Below are 19,081 nucleotides of genomic sequence, written 5' to 3'. Positions count from 1 at the left end.
CATTTTTGATGCAAATTAACTCCCATAGAAAACCTATATAAACCAATAATCAAAAAAGATTTACACTTGAGTTTTACTAAGACTTCAAGGAGCTGATATATTATACTAAATATTCTAGGGAAAAAAGAGAAATCGGCCAGCTCATTTTACAAGAGAACCATCTTCTTAATAAAACTGGGCAAAGAGTGTAGGCAAAGAAAATTAAAGGCCAACTTCATCTATGAACATTTATGCCAAAAGCATAATTTTTGCATTTATGCAAAAATTTCCTGCCTTCAGTGTCACCAGCCACTGAAAAAGCCCCTGGTAGTCAAAAGGTGCGATGTCCCTCCCTTCATACCTTGGCCGTGCCAAAGCCTTCTGGAACTTCTCCAGAGGCAGACTCCTCCGTGGCCCTATAGTTAATTAATACTCATCACAGCCCCAGGAGAGGGGACGAGAAATTCAATGGAGTTGAGTCATCAAAATAAAGTTACAGCTCTTGCACTTGACTTTGTGGGCTGATTCACACGCAGCTCCACACCACCGGGCGTATGACGAGGACGTGCCTGGAATCTATGCTTGTGTGCCTGGGCTGGGGAAATGTATGAGTGGTGGCCGCCCTGGTGGGTGGCTGCTTGTTCAGACCCCAGGGAACCAGCTAACACAGTTACAGAAGCCAAGAGGAGCTCTGACTCTCACATCCAGCCCACGAAGAACGTCATTCAAGCAGCGTGGGCGGACACAAAACCATCTCTATTCTCCCTAAATTCCATCCTTCCTGCACACACACTCAGGGACAATTTCTGGAAGTATTTCTTTCCATGCTTTTCTGTTTCCATTCTTTCAGTGAAGTAGCCATTGCCTTGCTTTTCTCCCCCATGGAATCTTTAAACATCATTCCCTCATGTCATTAAAAACCTCCTAAGTTAGTATTTTAAATGTCTGAACAATATTCCATTATACAGACATCATCATCTGGCCACACTGGTGCCTTCCCATCTTGGAGCCTTGCCCCCTGCAGTGTCCCCCTTCTAGAAGATTCTTCCCCCAGAGATCTGCATGGCGCACTTCTTCAGCACCTCAGAGAGACTGTTCCACTGTAACCTCCTCAGTCAGTGGCACTGACACGACCCTCCCTATACTCTGCTTTTTGGCGGCTGTTTACTAAACCACTCACCACTCTGGACATCACATCACCTGGTTAGGAGTTTATTGTCTGTCCATTGGTTCCTGCTGCAGCCCTGTGTCAAGAATAGTGCCTGGAGCATGGCAGGTACAGACAGCCTGCCTGGATGGCTGTGTGTGCCCCGCTGGCCCTCGCTCCACCCAGAGAGGGAGATCTGCCCTCGCCACCCTGAGTGCTGACACCTCAGCCCTCAGGAGAAGGCTCGGCGCACAGAGAGGGGTTGTTCCCAGGACTCCGCTGGAGGAGCCCTGGGGCTCATGGACGGGGGACTGCAGCTCCAACAAGTGCAGACCCAGACATGCCCCGCCGGGCATGCGTACTTACGTTTGGAGTGCTTGTCGCACAGGGCGGCAGCACGCATGTCGCAGAGGCGCAGGGAGCCCTTGCTGCTGCTGTAGACGAAGAGGTTACAGTGGTGCGGGTGGAACTCGGACGCGGTGATCACCTCCGTCAGGTCCTCCATGTTGGCCGGCTTGATGTCCACGATGTCTGGGTGGCCGAGTCAAGGAAGGGGCGGTGAAGGAAGGGCGCCCTCGCGGCTCTGCCTTTCCCAGCTCAGAGACCCTCGGGTTTCCCGACGCCTCTCGTCGGCACACCCACCTACCCCGCATCTGAGCTGGCTCCGTTCCTGAGACTCCTGGACAAACACCCCGCCACGCAGTCCCCAAGCTGCAGACCTGACTGTCGTCGAACAACTGCTGGTTGTCTCTTCTGGATGCCCGCCCACTGTTCCCATAAGGCGGGACTGCCGCCTCCTCCCTGACCTGTGCCCTTTCTCCAGCCAGTGCCCATCCGCCGCCCTGCCCCACGCAGGGCAACCCTTGAGGCTTCTCCCCTCTGCCCCTCCTCTTTCAGTTGCCAAGCAGGAGGCCAGGAGCGTTTGTTGAGTGCCTACTACATGCTGGGCTGTGGACACACTAGGTGAACAACTGCAGTTCTCCCCGTCACTCTGTGAATCGTGTCTGAGCTGAGTGGACAGGTATCGGTTGGCTCCCCTCCGCCCCCGCCCCGCCCTCCCCCTTCTCCCCTCTCCCCTCCCCCCACCCCCACCCGCGCCCACTCCCTTCTGCCCACAGCATCAAGACTCTGCTTTGGGGAAAAGGTTCTCTGCTTTTCTGGGTTTTCAGCTCTAATCCGTGCCTTCCATTCCCACTCACAGTCACCACGAGGGATAGCATCTGGTGTCAGATGTGCCAGGGGAGGGGCTCCAGACTTGGAATACTGGGAACGCTGGGATGCAGCTCTGTCATCTCTGCGGGCTGGGTGGTGTGGAGAGGAAGGGACTGTATCTGCTGCCATGACAAGGGGAAACCCGGAGCCTGGGGCTGGGGCAGACCGCCCCAAAGACAGAGTGGATGGAGAGAAAGATCTGTCAGTACCTTTAGAATCCTAGGTGAGGATTCACCCGAAAACGGTAACCCCTGGACGGTTAAATATAGGGCCCAATAAGTCCATTTTCTGTTTAGTGTCAAGAATTTTGTTGCTTGGAAAGGAAGTATCTCTGACTGAAATGCTGGAGCCCAGAGAGGGTAAACAACTTGTCCAGGGTGGCTCAGCAGTAAGTGGTGAGGCTGGATTCCTGGCCATTCGCTGTTGCCTACAACAGCAAATCATAACCCCTTGCTGTAGCATTCAAGGCCTGGCATGCCCTGGCCTCTCTCTACCTTTCTGGCTTCAGATCCTACTAGTCGCTCTGCCCTAAAGGCACTTTCCTCTCGAACAGCGACACCTTCGGTCTCTGGTCTCTCCAGTCCCCTGGGGGCTCTGCACAGCCCGTTCCCTCTTATGGAAATGCCCCCTCCTCCCTCTTCTTTTCATGTGAGCTCTGGATTCAGAGAATGCCAGCTCTGCCACCTCCTGGCTGTGTGATCCTGGGTGAGTCCCCCCACCATCCAACCAGCTCCCCATGCCTCAGTTTCCTCATCTGTAAAATGGGCTAACAGTTCTATCCTCATAGGTTTGCTGTGAAGATGAGAAGAGGCAAAGCCCTCGGCAACTGCCTAACACATCGCAGAGCTCAACGAATGTCAGTTGCTCTTATTATTATTATTATTTTTTGCAGTACGCGGGCCTCTCACTGTTGTGGCCTCTCCCGTTGTGGAGCACAGGCTCCGGATGCGCAGGCTCAGCGGCCATGGCTCACGGGCCCAGCTGCTCCGCGGCATGTGGGATCGTCCTGGACCGGGTCACGAACCCACATCCCCTGCATCGGCAGGCGGACTCTCAACCACTGCGCCACCAGGGAAGCCCTATTTTTTCTTATCTGGAAAATACTGATTGAAACTCTGACATTCATCTGCTGTCAGCACCCCCTCCTCCACCTGCCCCAGGCTGCTTCCTCTCTCAGTAAGAAAGAGGCATTTTCTGACTTCTATAAACAGTAGAATTTACAAAACATCAGAAAAGATGGTTGAATCTGTGCAATCAGAGGAGGCTTTCTGTGCAGATGCTCAAATCTTGCTTGCTAGAAGCACACCATTAACCAGAAACTTAGAATCACATCAAAATAGAAAGAGAGGGAAAAAAGGAGCTATGTCGTCAGTGCCTGAATTGGTTTCCCAGGAAACTGTGGTTTTCTGGTACGATAAGAAGCAGAGATTAAATCATGAAAAAGTGAGACTAAAGGTTGAGAGAGAAAAAGAGCCAAGACTTCTGGAATGTGAATTCCATCAACATCAACCTGCAGCCCCATCCTTCTCAGCCTGAGCCCCCGCTCATGACTTTGCATGGGCTCTGCCTGCTTAGAACGGCTTTAATTTCCCACTGAACTTCAAATGGTGTCTGGAGAAAAAGTGCCGTCGTTTAAGAAACGCGCATGAGTACAGCACCTGTCAGATGTTCTGCAAACGGGGACTGAGGTTCTCCCACAGGACTTGGGACACAAAAGCCAAAGAGGGCCTGGGAGAAACAGCAGTGCCAGGCCTTAGGGCACGCAGGTCAGGTTTGAGTCCCGGTTGTGTCGCTTGTCAGGGGACGTGGGGTTTTACCGTGTTTCCCAGGGTTATACCCTCCTCAGGGAGTAAAGATGCCTCGCCTTGTAGGTGGTTCCCTCAGCACCCCAGGGAGACCTGTCACCCGGCCTGAGGGGGCTCAGGCCGTTGTGACTTGTTGCTTTTGCCAATGAATGGAGGGCAGAAGCGACAAGTGATGCGTGTCACTTCCAGGCTGAAGTTCTGAGAGCTGGCACGTGCTGTGCCGTGAGCCTCAGGGCCAATCAGCAGGCTCTTGTCACCTCTGAGACTTTCTGATTATTACTTCAGGATCACCTAACCCCCTTGACTGCGTCAGTGTCCAAACTCTTTCCTTCCCGGCCTCAAGATGTTCTGGAATCCAGCCCAACAGAGAAGGGATCAGAGGTATGACGTCTGAACTCTGGCTCTTGGAGACCGAAACTGGGGTTTATGAACCATCTTTCTAACCTGGGAGGCTGTGGACGCCAGTGGCCAGAGAGAGGGCAGTGTGGTGGCGTGAAGCCTCCTCTCTCAGGCCCCCAGACGCTGGTCCCAGGCTCACATAGGGGCCAAAGCCAAGCAAATGGGTGTTGCCTGATTATAGTCCACGTGCTTCCTGCTTCCTGTTTCCCGTGACCCACAGCACTCCAACCGCCCCCGACCGCCTCACAACCACCATGTTCAGCTTTGGCCTGCCTTCTGCAAACACTTGCTAGAACTCTGAACGAGGCCATGATGGCTAAGTCTGCGGGGTTCAGTCATGTCTGCAGGCTCTACAGCTAACATGCCTGAACCAGGGCTACACAGAGCCGGCCATGGGGGGAACCCACGTGGACCGGGGACCCTGTGCATGGGCTGAGGAGACAGAGTCTCCAATGCCTGGGTCCCATCAACAGCCGTGGACCACGGCTCTTACAGCCTATGCATCACTCGGGGAATCTCTCTTGCTGTTTCAAAGAAAGGACAGGATACAGTGGGTGCTGGGGAAAGATGATGTGAAGCACAGAGCTTCCTTTCCACCTGATGCTGGGGGAGGAAGACAAAAGCACAGTCATGGCCAATGTGTGCCTCTGAATCCCAGGGCCCACAGCCTGACCCAGCACCTCCAAGACAGCACAGCGTCCTTCAGGGCGTGGCCATCCAAGCGGGTCCACCATCACCCAGTCCCGGGACGGCTTCTCCAAGACCTCTGGCTCCGCTCGTCACAGGACGAGGATCTCCCTGTGGGTGCTCAGCTCCTCACTGGCCATCGGGTGTGTGAGAGCCAAATTATCGAGAGGGGCTGTCCCTACTGAATCCCCATGGCCACATCACAGAGCAGGGGCCTGGAGACGGACTCCTGACCAGCGAAGTAGGTGCGGAGAAGCCTCCAGAGCACGGTAATTACGTCCCAAACAGACACCACAAACACTCCTCCGGGACTCCCACCTGAGTGGCCACATGCCTGTGGACTTTGAGACACTTGACCATACACAGTGGCCTGGACTTTGGCAGGACCAGTGCTGGGTTGGAAGTTGGGGGCCTTGGGCCAGGGTCTGGTTTTACCTCTCTCTGGAATGTTCAGTTCCACATGCAGAAATCACTTCCATGTGTAAGTCTCGGTTTCCTCTATCTGCAAAATCAGGGGTTGAGTATGACCCTGGAGCACGCTTTCATTTCGGGGATTAACCCACAGGTGGCTTCCCCCATGCCCACTTCAGAATCAGCTGCATGAATCCCACGTGTAGCCAGTGCTTTTTTCATGGCAGGACTGACCTCTCTTGGGAAGGAGCACAGTTAGACTCCTTTACAAGCCCCCCGCCCCCTGGCAAAGCTGGATGAATTATTCATGTTCTATTTTTCCATCTAGTTGTACTCCAAGTGTCTGATGGCTTTTGCTTAACTTTCAATCACACTTTGGCAGCTAAGAATGATTTTCCCTCCTAGGAAAGTTTATCAGACACAGGTAGGCGGAGAGGGGAGCAGGTCACGCGGAGAGGATGAAGGGAGAAGGTAGACTAGCTCCGGTCCACACCCCTTGGCTGAGCGCGATGTATTTTCCTCCAGTGCAGTGTGTTGAATGGTGCCTCCCCTCTGCCCCCCCAACCCAAATACATGTCCACATCTTAACCCCCACAGACTGTGAATGTGACTTTATTTGGAAAAAAGGGTCTTTGTAGATATGATCAAGTTGAGATCTCAAGATGGGGTCTTCCTATATTACCTGGGTGGGCCCTAAATCTGATCACAAGTGTTTTTATAAGAGACACCGAAGGAGAAACAGAGACACCCAGAGGAGAAGGCCATGTGGCATCTGAGGCAGAGGCTGGGGTGATGCCTTGGGCTGCAGGAGCTAGGAGAGGCGAGGAAGGATCCTTCCCAGGAGGCTTCAGAGGAACACAGCCCTGATAACACCTTAACTGCAAACTTCAGGCCTCTGGAACCATGAGACGATAGATTTCTGGTGTTTTAAGCTGCCCAGTTTGTGGGAAGTTATGGCATCCATTGGGAACTCAGACACCCAGTCTGCTTCCTGGAAGCTGGGGGAAAGACACGGGTGCAATGCTAGTTATCACGGACAGCTTCCTCTACCTCCATTCCAGACCTCCTTTTTCCCTGCAGTTCCCTGTTTTAGCAGCCCCAGCCCTGAAACGCAGAGCCAGGAGTCAGGGCGGCTTCTGGATCCCTCCCTCTCCCTCCATCACATCCAACCTGCCTCCGTGGCCTGTGCTAGTCCACCTGGAGGTCCCTCTGCTCTGGCCCTCAGCCCAGGCTGCCTAAGCCTCAGTGGGGCTCCCCGCCTCTGGTTAGCCCCCCAGTCTCAGCTAGAGTGAACTCCCTAAAATGGGGGTTGGGTTCCCCTACTCTCCACCCACAAGAGAAGGCCTTCTGTTCAGGCTGCAAATACTGGCTGACCTATCATCTGTTTCACTCATCTGGGTGCAGGCAAGATCGTTTATACCCCAAGCTCCAGTTTATACCAGACTGGTACCTGTGCGCACCTGAAATGCCCTGCGGGCTGATCAGATAGCTTCACATCTGTGTCTGTTCAATCCTCTCCACGTGTGAGTGAGGTGCCCCCCCTTTCTGTGGCTGAGGAAATGGGGGCTCCGCAAAGAGAAGCCACTTGCTTGGGGCCAGGCAGAGGGGGAACCAGCCTGGGACTGGAACTAAGTTGAGTTCCGGAAGCTGCAATATGCAGTATGCAGTATGCTGTGACTTGGGAGGCAAAGCAGAGTGGGGACGAGAACTCCGGCCCCTGACAGCCTGGGGCTGAATCCGGGCTCTGTCTGCTTGCTAGCTGTGTGTGCAAGTTTCTAAAGCTCTCTGTGCCTCAGTTACCCCAAGTTCAAAATGGCAATGGTACGCCTTACCTCCTAGGGTAGCGGTAGGATTAATTAAGATGGCGCACGTGATGTGCTGAGGACAGGGCCTGGCAAGGAGTAGGTGCTTTGGAAGTGAACTCCTAAGAAGGCACGTGGCATAACACGGCAGGCAAGTGGCTTAAATCTGCCTTAGATCCATGCGGCGCCTCCCTTGGGCCAGTCACTCAACTTCTCTGGACCAGTGTGAGCTGAGGCTCCAGGAACACGAGAGGAAAAACACAGCCACGGGAGCGTGGACAAGTGGGCAGGAGGGGCTGCTGCCTCCCTGGGGCACCCGGGGGCCTGGGAAGATAGCTCTGGTTCGGGCAGCTGTCTGGCTCCAGTCCCCTTTTCCTTCAGTGGCCAAGTGTAAATGAGCACACATGTAACCCTCTAGACCAGGGGTTGGCAGACATTTTCTGTAAACGGCCAGAGGAAATATTTTAGGTTTAGCAGGTCACAAGATCTCCTCTGTCCAGGCTGCTGAACTCCACTTCTGTGATGCAAAAACAGCCACAGACAATATGGAAATGAATGGGTGTGGCCGTGTTCCCATCAAGCTTTATAAACTGGTGGATTCATGCTCCCACCTCTCCCCACTGGTGTAGAAGTAGCCCAGGTTTAGAAGAGGGATTGCAATCTTGCTGTTGTAACAGAAGCCCCCCTTTATTGCTAGTGTGCCAGACGCCTGGGGGTCAGTAAAGCGCAGAAACGGGTTTGTCCTGTTCCATTCCAGAAGGAAGTCTGTGGTTCTTACTGCCAAGGACACAGGAATGTAATCCAGGTGAGCCTTTGCAGAGTCATCAGGTTTGCAGAGATTTTTATAGAAACTCCTTCATCTCTTGCTGCCAAGAGCATCGCCTGGTGTCCTGAAACCAGTGGGGTGACACCAGCCCCAGGCACCATGGCCGATCAGTTCCAAGCCACACCGCTCTGTGGGATCCCACTGGGAGGGTCCTGAAACTTTGGAGAGAAGGTGGCTATGCTGTTGTGGCCCTCACTCCTTTGAGGTCTGAGGTGCACTTCTCAGAGCCTTGGTCTCCCTTACCTATCCCAGGAGCACCGGTATGAGGGCCATCACTCATTTCTTGGGCAAATCTCCGCTGACCATAAAATGAGTCAGGCACGTGAAATGAATAAACATCATTGGTTCGTTCCACTGAGGGGCTCCAGCGAGAAATAGGTATGTAAAGCACTCCATATATGCCAAAGAATTACACAAGTATCAACTACCGTGATGGGGTTTAGCGGCTATGCCACGACAAATGTTTGTAAAGACACAGCAAGTAACTGAGCTCTGAAACACAGTCAAGCCCTTGGAGGGCTGGTGAGGGCAGCCCCCTTCAGGTCGGGGACCTGGATGTCCCTGCGGAAGGGACCACCCACCCTCCAATCCCACAAAGGAGGAGAGGGAGATGAGGGTGGGGAGGTGACCGGCACAGGGCCAGAGGTGGAGGCAGAACAAGGATGGAATCCTGGCTTCCGAACTTCCAGCCGGTGTTCCTCCCACTGCCCACTCTATCCTGGAGTGAATGCACCTCCACACAACGTGGAGTTCTCCCACGGGGTCAGCGCCCGCAAAGGCCCTGCTGCTGGGGCTCGCTGGACTGGCTGTATCCTGGGCAAGCTGGGTGTTGAGAGTGGGCAAGGGCTCCATGAGGAGAAGGATGTGGCCTTGAGCTCCACTGGTTGAACTGACCAAAGTGTGGTTTATCCAGATGTCCTTGTAGGAGCACACGCTCAGGAGTGGGGTGGCGGGGGGCCTGTTACCATGGTGACCAGGCAGCTGCGGAGTAAGGATGGAGGCGGTTCTGCCAAAGGCCACACCGCCCGAGGGGCCCTACACAGGCCCCCCAAGGACGCTAGTGTGGAGGGGCCTGTAGGCCTCCTGCACAGGGAGGCAGTCTCGCTGGGGTGTGGCCAGCAAAGCTGCTTTTTTTCAGCAAATTTTCTCCAAAAGATGACCTGGCTACAAACATGAACTGTGAACAATCCGGCCTCATCGCATCAGATCCTACTGGAGGTTCCTGGCTACCTGTGCCTCTGTTTTAGTTTGCTCAGGCCGCCATAGCGAAATGCCACAGTTGGGTGGCTTAAACAATAGGAAATGATTCTCTCACAGTTGTGGAGGCTGAAAGTGCAAAAGATCAAAGTGTCATCAGGGCTGGCTCCTTCCGAGGCTTCTCTCACTGGCTTGCACGTGGCCATCTTCTCCGTGTGTCCTCATGTGGTCATCCTTCTGTATATGTCTGTGTCCTGATCTCCTCTTCTTATAAGGACACCAGTCATACTGGATTAGGACCCACCCTAATGATCTCATTTTACCTTAATCACCTCTTTAAAGACCCATCTACAAATACAGTCATATTCGGAGGCGCTGGGGGTTAGAGCTTCAACATACAGATTCTGGGGAGACAAAATTCACCCCACAACAGCCTCCTTCCCTTCCCTGCTCAGAACCTTATTAACTATGATGGTGCAATCTCACTCAAACAGAAGAACCAGGTCGCTGGGACCATGCTGGGCCGTGGGAGAAGGGCTGTTCTGAGTAACCGCTCACTGCGCAAGCCCACTGAAACCCTGGAGTGTTTTCTCTGTGTGATGAGCCAGACTGCACACCTCTTCCAAAAGCCAGCTTACGTGATTCCCAAATGCTTAGACAGGCAAGAAATGACTTCTGAGTCACAAAAACCAGGGCTTGACAGTCTAGCCCCACCGAATAACAGCTGTGTGACCTCTGGAAAACTTCTCAGCCTCTCTGTGCCCTGCTTTTCTCATCTGTAGAATGAGTGGATACCATCTGCTTTGCAGGGCTGTAATGAAGATTTAAGGAGATGACATCTCCTTCATCAAGGAGATAAAGGTCCTAGCACATGGCTGGTACTTTTGACAGCAATTAAAGTGAGTTAAATCAGAATCAGTATTTCTCTTCCTCTGAAACAAATATGAAATTAAGCAGGGTGCAAAAGGTATAATGTTTGTTGCCTGGAAGGACACTCTGGAAAGACAGTGAGGGTTTGTGCTGGATTACATGCCTGGGTTTGTATCCAACCCAGAGTTGGGAGGGGAAACCCAAGGTGGGACAGAGCTTGGACACACACCTAGGTGGCTACCTTCTCATGGCACCGAGAAGGGGCAAACCAGACCCTGTCCCAACCTCTCAGGGCTCCTAGCCCAGCAGTGAAACCAGATATTAGCCCCATGATGGATGCTCCAGGAGAGACATACAGGGTGCACGTGATGAGATTTATAACAAGGCCCTGACTGGTCTGGAGAGTCAGGGAAGGGTCCTCTGAGGCAAAGGCATTAAGCCGAGGCCAGAGGGTGAGCAGGAGTTATCCAGGCAGAGGGTAAGGCTGCTGGAGCCCCAAGACGGAGGGACACAGGGCAGCTGACAGGGCTGTGGTCTGGGGTCAAGGGGGTTTTAATCAGGAGTGTGTTACAGAAGTGCCACAGAGGCCTTTCAGGAAGAGACAGGAAGCGCCATAGAGTTGCATGTCCCACCACCCAGAGGAAATGTTAGAAACATCAAACAGCCGCCAAACCCCATGCATCCGGCCACTTATGTTACGAATCAATCCCCACTCTGTCCTGCAACAGTGCAAAAAGCACCTGCTTCCCTTAGGATGTAAAACAAGAGCCAGAAACGTTATTGCATTGACAGGACTGGACGGACAATCTGAGTGGCTGAGGGCTAGGAGGGCCATGGGCAGGTGCACCCACTTCTCAGAATGGAGAGAATGACAGCACCACCTACACGAGCTGCCGTGAGGAGTAAGTGTAGTAAGTGCGGTGCGTTCAGCTCAGTGCCTGCGATAAACGTGCAGTAACAGTGGCTGTCCTGGGGGCTGTTACCATCACGACTGAGGGGCAGTGTGGCGTGACAATGACATGCATGGGTTCTGCGTCCAGAGGCCCCAAGTCTGAATCCCACCCACTTGCCAGCTGGGTGACTCTGGGTAGATTACTTAACCTTTCTGTAGCTTAGTTTACTCCCCGGTAAAAGGGGGATGTTAATCTTGTCTACTCCACAGTGATGTCGGGCGGATTACATAGGTTGAATATGTGCACGGTGACAGAGTGCTGTCTGGCACAGAGAAAGCACTCAGTAAGAGGTGAAGGTGGTGTGGGAAGTGGTGAGGGTGATGGTGGGATGCAGCTCTGGTTTCGGATGGGGTCAGCACCACGGACAGCGCACAGGAGCCATCGGCTGCCGCGGAACCCAACCAACTGCCTGGCCTTGCTGAGCCCCCAAAGCAGTGGTGCTGATAACAGTTTAACAACATGCTTTCTGGGTGAAATGTTGACTTTGGAGATTCAGACTCAGGGCATTTCTAAGCAGACTCGCCCCACTTTCCTTATCTGTGGGAGGATGAAAGGAGGCAGCCTGTGAGGTGCTTGATGGTGGTCATGGGCTGGTATAGGTCCTGTGTTTATAGCCTATCAGCCCCTATGCTCACCTGCCGTGCTGCTCTCACAGCCCCCAGCACAGGAGGCACACCCCTTTGAATGGAGGAGAAAAGTGAGGCTCAGAAGGCCTGAGTGACTGTCAGGGTCGCTGTGTGAGTGTTGAAGGCAGGGTTGAACCCCAGGCTCTAGGGTTTTGGCCAGCACAGAGTCTGGTACATGGAGGGGCCTTGGTCGATCCCCTCCTTAGCTCCCTGTGCAGAAAAGAAGCCCAGTCCACAGGTGGCCGAGTGCTAACCAAGATTTGGAACTGCTTCAACATCCAGCCTAGCTTCAGCACCTGCTCCATAAATAGGAATTAGGAATTTGTTCCAGGCTAAGGCTTGGTGTGATGCCAGCTTCCACCATGAGAAATCGCTCAGTGGGGAGAAAAATCAACTGAACCATCTTTAGAAGTTTCTGGGTGCTAAAAATAAAGCAGAGGTCCGTCAGCTGAGGCCTCCTGTGCAATCTGTTACCTTTAAGATGCTTCAAACTCAAGAAAAATCACCCAGTGCCGCCTAAGAGCCTCAAAATATTGGCATTAAAGGACTGAGAGGTTGTTTAAATAGATGTGGAGATGGCACTGGGGAAAAAGGGCTTCAATGACCAGAGAAGATGAGAAACAGCCTTAAGTATTTGAGGGGCCACCGTCTAAGGGAGAAAATAATACCGGCCAACTGCCAGGCCCCTTTATGTGAATGCTTCCTTTACTCCTTACAAATATCCATATGATAAGGAATTTGGCCCATTTTGCAGTCATGGAAATCGATGACAAAGGAGGTAAAGCAATGAGTCTGAGCCCAATTCTGCCGGAGCCCAGAGCGCTTCTCTTTAGTGTCTGGGGTCTCGGAGCCCCCGACCCTGGAGCCCAGGTTTGCAAGGAGGCATCTATATCCTAAGACCAGATGGAAACTGTGAACTTCCTCCCTCCAAAGTCACCATTTACAACCATTCATAAGCACCTACGATGTGCCAGGCCCTGCATTATGCGTGGGGACACAGAGAGGGCTCAGCCTGGGTTCTTAATCCCAAGGGTTTCAGCAGAAAATGGGGGAGGCATTCATACTAACAGATGATGAAAGCCCACTGTGACCAGGGAGTGTGGGCCCAGAGGGACTTGGACCAGCCTGGGAGGGGTGCAGGGTGGACAGAGCAGAGGTGACCAGGCAAAGGGGGCTGTCAGTGATGCATGTGGGCAAACGGGAGCCAGCCAGGCTACAGGAGGGAGAAAGGCTCCTCCAGAGAAGCATCAGCAGAAGGCAGAGCACTGCCCCCACCCCTGTAACACGAAGGGAAACCCAGTGACGTGAAGGTGTGGGCAAGCCTGACGCACAGGACTCTGGGGAGGTGGGCAAAGGCTGGTCACCAAGAGCTGCTGGGCACTGTTGAGGGATCTGGACATTCTCCAGATGCTGCTGGGGACCACTGAGAGCTCTCCACAGGGGACTGATGTGGTCAGACCAGAGGCTCTGATGAGCCACTCTCAAAGCTCTGTAGAGGGCCAGCTGGCTGGGCAAGGTGGGATTCAGGCAACAGTCCAGGCAGGAATGGTACGACCTGAGCTGGGCCTTGGTTCGAGTGGAGAGGAGGGCATGATTCCAGAGCCATCGGGGGAGAATGGAAAGTGCTTGGCACGTCTTTCCATTTTGTGGGTGAGAGAGAGGAAGGAGGCTGGAAGCCTCGGTGACAGACAAAGGCGCTGCACCGTGTATGTGCCTGGCACATGGCAGAGGCTCAGGAAGTACCAGGCTCCTCTCCCTCTGTTCAGAGCAGCCAAGTCTAGAATTAGAAGAGGAAAGGTCCTCTGAGTCAGCTTTATCACTATTCTTACTGGTGAAAACAATGCACACTTTTTCTCCTTTATTAAAAAGGTTTTCCTTTCTCTTAAAAACCTTTGCTAAAAAATCAATTCTGCCTAAGTAGAAAGTGTTACTATTTGGACACAAGGAGATGGTAACATAGCAGAAAACTCCCAGTGGCCTTGAGGACTGAACAGCAGCACCAGGGCAAATCATGACATTGAAGAGCAAGAGTTAAAGGAATGTGAACCCCTAGGTCCAGAATCCCCCAGGAGGTACTTGCTCAAAAGGTGTTTCAAAATTCAGAGCAATTCCCCAGCTCAGCGTGGAGTCACAGCTGCCTTTCTGGCCTCCTCCCACGTTGGAAATGCAACGCCTTTTCTAATTACTTGGCTGCTATCAGACCCATCATCACACCTACAACCCACAGTCCTGACACCTTTCTTGCCAGGGGAGGCTGAACGCCATGCGACGGTGCCAGGTGTCTCTGCTCTGGGTCCCTGTGTCTTGTCACTCTAGTCGCCAAGCCGCAGCAGGCCATGGGGAGTGCCTTGTGCAAAATCATTCCCTGATGAACTGATCTCATCAAGGGACATTTCCACAGCCACCACATACCCTGGAGACTCCACTCAGCTGCTTCTGCCTGCCTAATTGGTACTTAGGTTCTACAGGCCAGGGCTGCCGTGAGCCCCGCCCTGGTGTCTCCAGTATTCTGTAACGCTCACACTCTCCTATCTCTAAGGGCCAAAACATTTGTATATTTTGATCAACTAACAATTCATTTTCACAAAATTAAAGGCTACACACAGGTTCAACAGAGTTATGTGGCAAGATCTGCAGCCAGAGAAGCCCCTCTGGCATCCCCCAATCCACTGATGCTCCCCCCTTGTCACTAGCTGTCACCTCCTCAACCTGGCTTAGAGTCTGGAGCCAACCATTATTTTCACTCCCTTGCATATGCCATCAGCCCCATGTCTGCATCTTCACTTTGCAAACCCGCTACCCAGGCTCCCTTTCCACCTACTCTGCCCCTGCAGCCATGCAGCAAAACGTGGCTGGAGAAAAACTCACACGACTGTGCTCACTGGTCCCACTCATTCCCCACAGCACTTATCGCCTGCTCATGTACTGGATACTTTGTCTATTATACTAACGGTTTATCAACATTACATTATATGTCCGTTCCAGGAGGGCATGGATCTTTGTCTCTTTAATTCAAGCACCGGGCACAGGGCCTGGCACACAGTAGGTGCTCACTAAATATACTGGCGAACGGTGTACCCTCCAATGTGTGGACAGGGCACCATCTGTGTTAGGAGGTGAAGCTGACAGTAATGACTGGGCAGGTCTGCCTGCAGTCCTGGGATGGATTAGTCCTCTTTTCTTAATAACAACTAACCTGTTCCAATGTCCCCTGGCCACCTTAGTCCAAAAGTCAGTTATGATACAGCCCCATATCTACGAAGTCTATATTTTAACTATCGCTCTACCTCCCGGCTTCTTGCCCATGGCCACGCTCCACCCTACCCATCTCCATGTCTCCCTGGATCTACTCGGTCTCCTGGCTTCCAGACTCGTCTGCTGGAATCCATTCCACCCACGACATACACCCACAGCCCCAGGGGGCCCCCTGCAAGGTGACCAGTACTGCTCCCCTGCTTACAGCGCAGCGATAGCTTCTTATTACCTGACAGCAGTTAGGGAGTTGGACAGTCTTCAGAACACAGACTCAGACACCAAGCAAGGCTTTCAGTTATTGATACTTTCTAGTCCTTTTGCTGAACGAGGGAGGAGCTCTCTGTTTGCGGGATCATATCTCTAACACCTGAAGTACTTCCTCGTCCCCACGTCCGACAGAAAGAACTTGCCTCGGGGTCTAACACGCGGCATTTACGGGTCTGCACGTGTGGCTATTTAACTCGAAGTGTGAATTCATTCAGACTATATGAAATAAACATTTCTGTTCCTCAGTCACCCTAGCCACATTTTAGGTACTCCACAGGCACACGTGACTGGAAGCTACCATACCACACAGTGCAAACAGAGAACTTCTCCAGCGTCACAGAAAGTTCTACTGGACAGGGCTGAAGATGGATTTTATTCCCCCCCGCTTTTTTTTTCCACGGCATTTATCTCTATAGCTACCTCCTATTTATGGTATATGATACGTTTCACTTTCATTTATGCTAGTAAAATTAAAGTCCCTTTCAAAATGCATTTATTTAGGCAAACTTAAAGCTACTTGACTTAAAGAAAATTAATACAAATTAGAAAAAGATTGGAAAAGTAAATGAGAGAACGCATGGTGTACAGACGTAGTAACACTTGCAAAGGAGGTTTGCAAATGATCGATGTTTGGAGATCGGGGTCCCCAGGAGTAAGTCCCCCACTGACACCATCAGCCAGGCCCGCTGCAGCTGTCCTGGCCACCCCCCACCTTCCTGCCTCGTCACGTCACCCCCGCGCGCCCTGGGCCCTGCGGTAGCCTCCTCAAGCAACTGGGAGCATCCCAACCCTGCCTCCTCCTCAGTCCTCCCTGGTAGCCCAGGCACAGTGTGGAGACCTGAGTTACAGCAAGGATGGCGCCACCGGTACCACCCAGGTCAGGGCTGGGTCTCCCAGCAGTGCATGAGGCCCTTGAGGAAGAAGCTGAGTTTCTTTTATTTGTCCCTGTGTCCCCCGGGCTCAGCATGGAGCCTGGGACAGAAGAGAAATTGATGGTTAAACGAACAAAATTAAACAATCCCTTCCACAGCTGCAGGGCTTTGCAATTTTTAAAGGGCCTCAGCATTCACGGTGTCATTGAATCCTTATAATAGCCCAGGGAGATAAATTGGTCAGGGCTTACGGTCCCCACCCTAGTCCTAGGATAAGGAAACCCAGGCTCCAGGAGGGTGGGTGCCGCTGTCCCAAGGCTGCAGCCCGAGGGCAAGGCAAGAAGCACTGGGCCAGGCCACGGGACTCTGTCCCCGGCGGGGGGACTTTGGGCCAAGCCCCGGTCTCCCCAAGCCTGCATCTCCTCATCCATAAAGTTGGGTGATGATAACATTGCCACTGATGGGTGGCTTTCATGCCACTGTGAGCGCCAAGTGAGACTGTGAATGGCAAGCTGCTCTCTAAGCTGTAGAGTGCTGTGCAGGAAGCTGAGTCCCACGCCTGCCCCGTTTGCAGACCTGGAGCTCCTGTGTGACTCCTCATTTCATTCTGCTGGGAAGCAGGTCAGCACCTCAGACCTGGCAGTGGATGTCTGTCTGTGCCGCCCACCACGAGGGGCCCCCAGCTCCTGGAGCAGTGCTTCTCCCAAGGAGACCACCCTTCCCAGATCCAGACACTGCTGGAGGTGGAGCTGACCCCTCCGGCACCAGGGAGGGTCCTGGCCAACCAGAGCATTGCACCCCCAACAGAAGTGGGTTCAGGGGTGCCCCTGAGGTCCAGGCAGAGCCCACGGGGTGCCACCTGGGGACTTGGTGGGACAGTTCAGAGACAGCGGGTCTCTTTTCTCCCGGACTTTACTCTGGGAGGGCGGGGCCTGAACTGCTGGTGTCAACCCACCACCATGTGGAGGCTGAAGCCAGAGCAGAGATCAGAAGCAAGAAGCACAGAGAGCCATCCCAGGACACTGTCTGAGCCCCTGGATCCACCTGTATCCGCAGCTCTCTTGGTTCCATAAGTCAGTAAACGTCTGTTTTGCGTGAGCCAGCTGGAGACGGGTGTTCTGACCCCTGACTAGCTGGTGTCTAAGGACCAGGGAGGGGTGGGACCTGCTGGGGTCTGTGCCTGAGTGGAGGGTCCAGCAGAGGACCAGCCCAGCCCGGCCCTCTCCATGCGGCCAGACTGAGTTCCCACCCCTCAGAGCAGCTCCAGCCCCAGCTCCTCCTGGAACCTTCCCGACCATCCCAATCCACTTCTGCCTTCCAGGCCCCGAGCACTAAGGAGGGAGGAAGCAAACAGATGCTAACGTTTCCTGACACGCTTTAAGCACCGGTGTGGTGGTGGGTGTCTCACAGGGGCTCGCTGAACGCTGCCGTCCTATGGGGGAAGGGTCAGGGAGGAGACCGAGGCTCAAGAGGGGTGCAGTGACTCACCAAGGTCACAGAGCTTAACGTGGTAGAAGCAGACTCCCAGAGACTCCCAGTGGCTCCTCCGAAGCCCAGGCGTTTGCCCCGCACCCTCTTGCTGGGCTCAGGGAACATCAGATGCTTGCTCTCAGCCCTCCCAGCTCCGAGGTCTCCCTGACCTGTGGTCTCTGGCCAGTTTCTGGCTCTCGGCCCCCCAGAAGCCGTTTATCACTCCTTCTCTCCTCTAACCGCGCCCCCCACCCCACGACTGCTCCCTTCTCCACCCCACTCCCTCCCCGCCAGTTCTGGCTTCTGCTCCAAGGGACACAGCCCGATCCTGACCTGTGAGAGGACAGCACAGCAGGCACGACCCCCTGTGTTGGGAGCTTCTCGTGGCAGGAGCTGTATGGTCTCAGCTCTGGTTGTCCAGGGCCACCCGGCACCCAGCACCAAGTGGACAGTCAGAGACATCTCTTGGGGGGGGGCGGTCATCCCACCTTCTTCCACCCCACGTCTGGGCAGCATCCTTCACAAAGGGCAGTTGGGTGGAAAGGCTGGAAATGAGGACTTGGGGCTGGAGGGCCCGGGTTTGAAGCCAGCTTCCCAGTGGCTGCTGTGAGCTCTAACCACGTTAGCCCGGGCGCTCTGTGACTGCGTTTCCTCACCGTAGAGAACCTGCCTCCCAGGATTACTGTGGGGGTGAATCGAGTTCTCGTTAACATGGGGGTGAATCGAGTTCTCGTTAACAGGTGTTTATCAGGTACAGAGCCTCACTGGGCGTTATTCCTATTCCCATCATTGTTGTTGTTGCTATTTGTCTGTAGAGTAGTGGCACCTGTAGGTAGTAACCTGCCTGCTCTGTCCACTGTAGCCCTCGTTGGGCCAAGCCTCAGCCTGGGCCCCTCTTCAGGCCCATGTTCTTTCTTCACCAGTCAGTGGGGGCCGGAGTCAATCCTATAATCCTATTGCCCAGACACATGGGGCCACCAAGCGGGGCTGCCTACCTTGACCCCATCCAGCTGGGCTTATGACACCCCAGGTGTCCCTCTAAGCCCTGGGCGGGACCCCAAGGTTGTTCATCAAACACTGACGCGCCTGCCTCAGGCCCAGGGAGGAAGGTCCAGAGAAGCCTTCAGTCGACTGTCTCAGGGAGGTTGGCCACCCCTTGCCCGGGAGGGCTGAGCCAGGACTCTATCCCCTCCATGGTCCCCAGTGAGGCCCCCAGATGACGGGATGATGGCCACCCTGGAGGAGGCGAGGGGTCAAATGTAACCCTCAGCGGCCACGGTTGTAAAGTTTTCATAAACTCATC

At 53.7% G+C, this 19,081-nt stretch overlaps 1 protein-coding gene across 2 annotated transcripts in view; it reads right to left on the bottom strand.

The window, feature by feature from the left end:
- The window catches only part of PPP2R2C (protein phosphatase 2 regulatory subunit Bgamma), a 137,490-nt gene that overhangs the window by 23,924 nt on the left and 94,485 nt on the right, over positions 1 to 19,081 (bottom strand). For both annotated transcript variants that reach the window (XM_032633684.1, XM_032633683.1), the window contains exon 6: positions 1,493 to 1,657. In XM_032633684.1, coding sequence (XP_032489575.1) covers positions 1,493 to 1,657 — 165 coding nt within the window. The remainder of the gene's footprint in view (positions 1 to 1,492; positions 1,658 to 19,081) is intronic.

Source organism: Phocoena sinus, chromosome 5 (assembly GCF_008692025.1).
Source record: "Phocoena sinus isolate mPhoSin1 chromosome 5, mPhoSin1.pri, whole genome shotgun sequence".
NCBI classification, from domain to species: domain Eukaryota; kingdom Metazoa; phylum Chordata; class Mammalia; order Artiodactyla; family Phocoenidae; genus Phocoena; species Phocoena sinus.
This window is presented reverse-complemented; position numbering and strand designations above follow the sequence as displayed.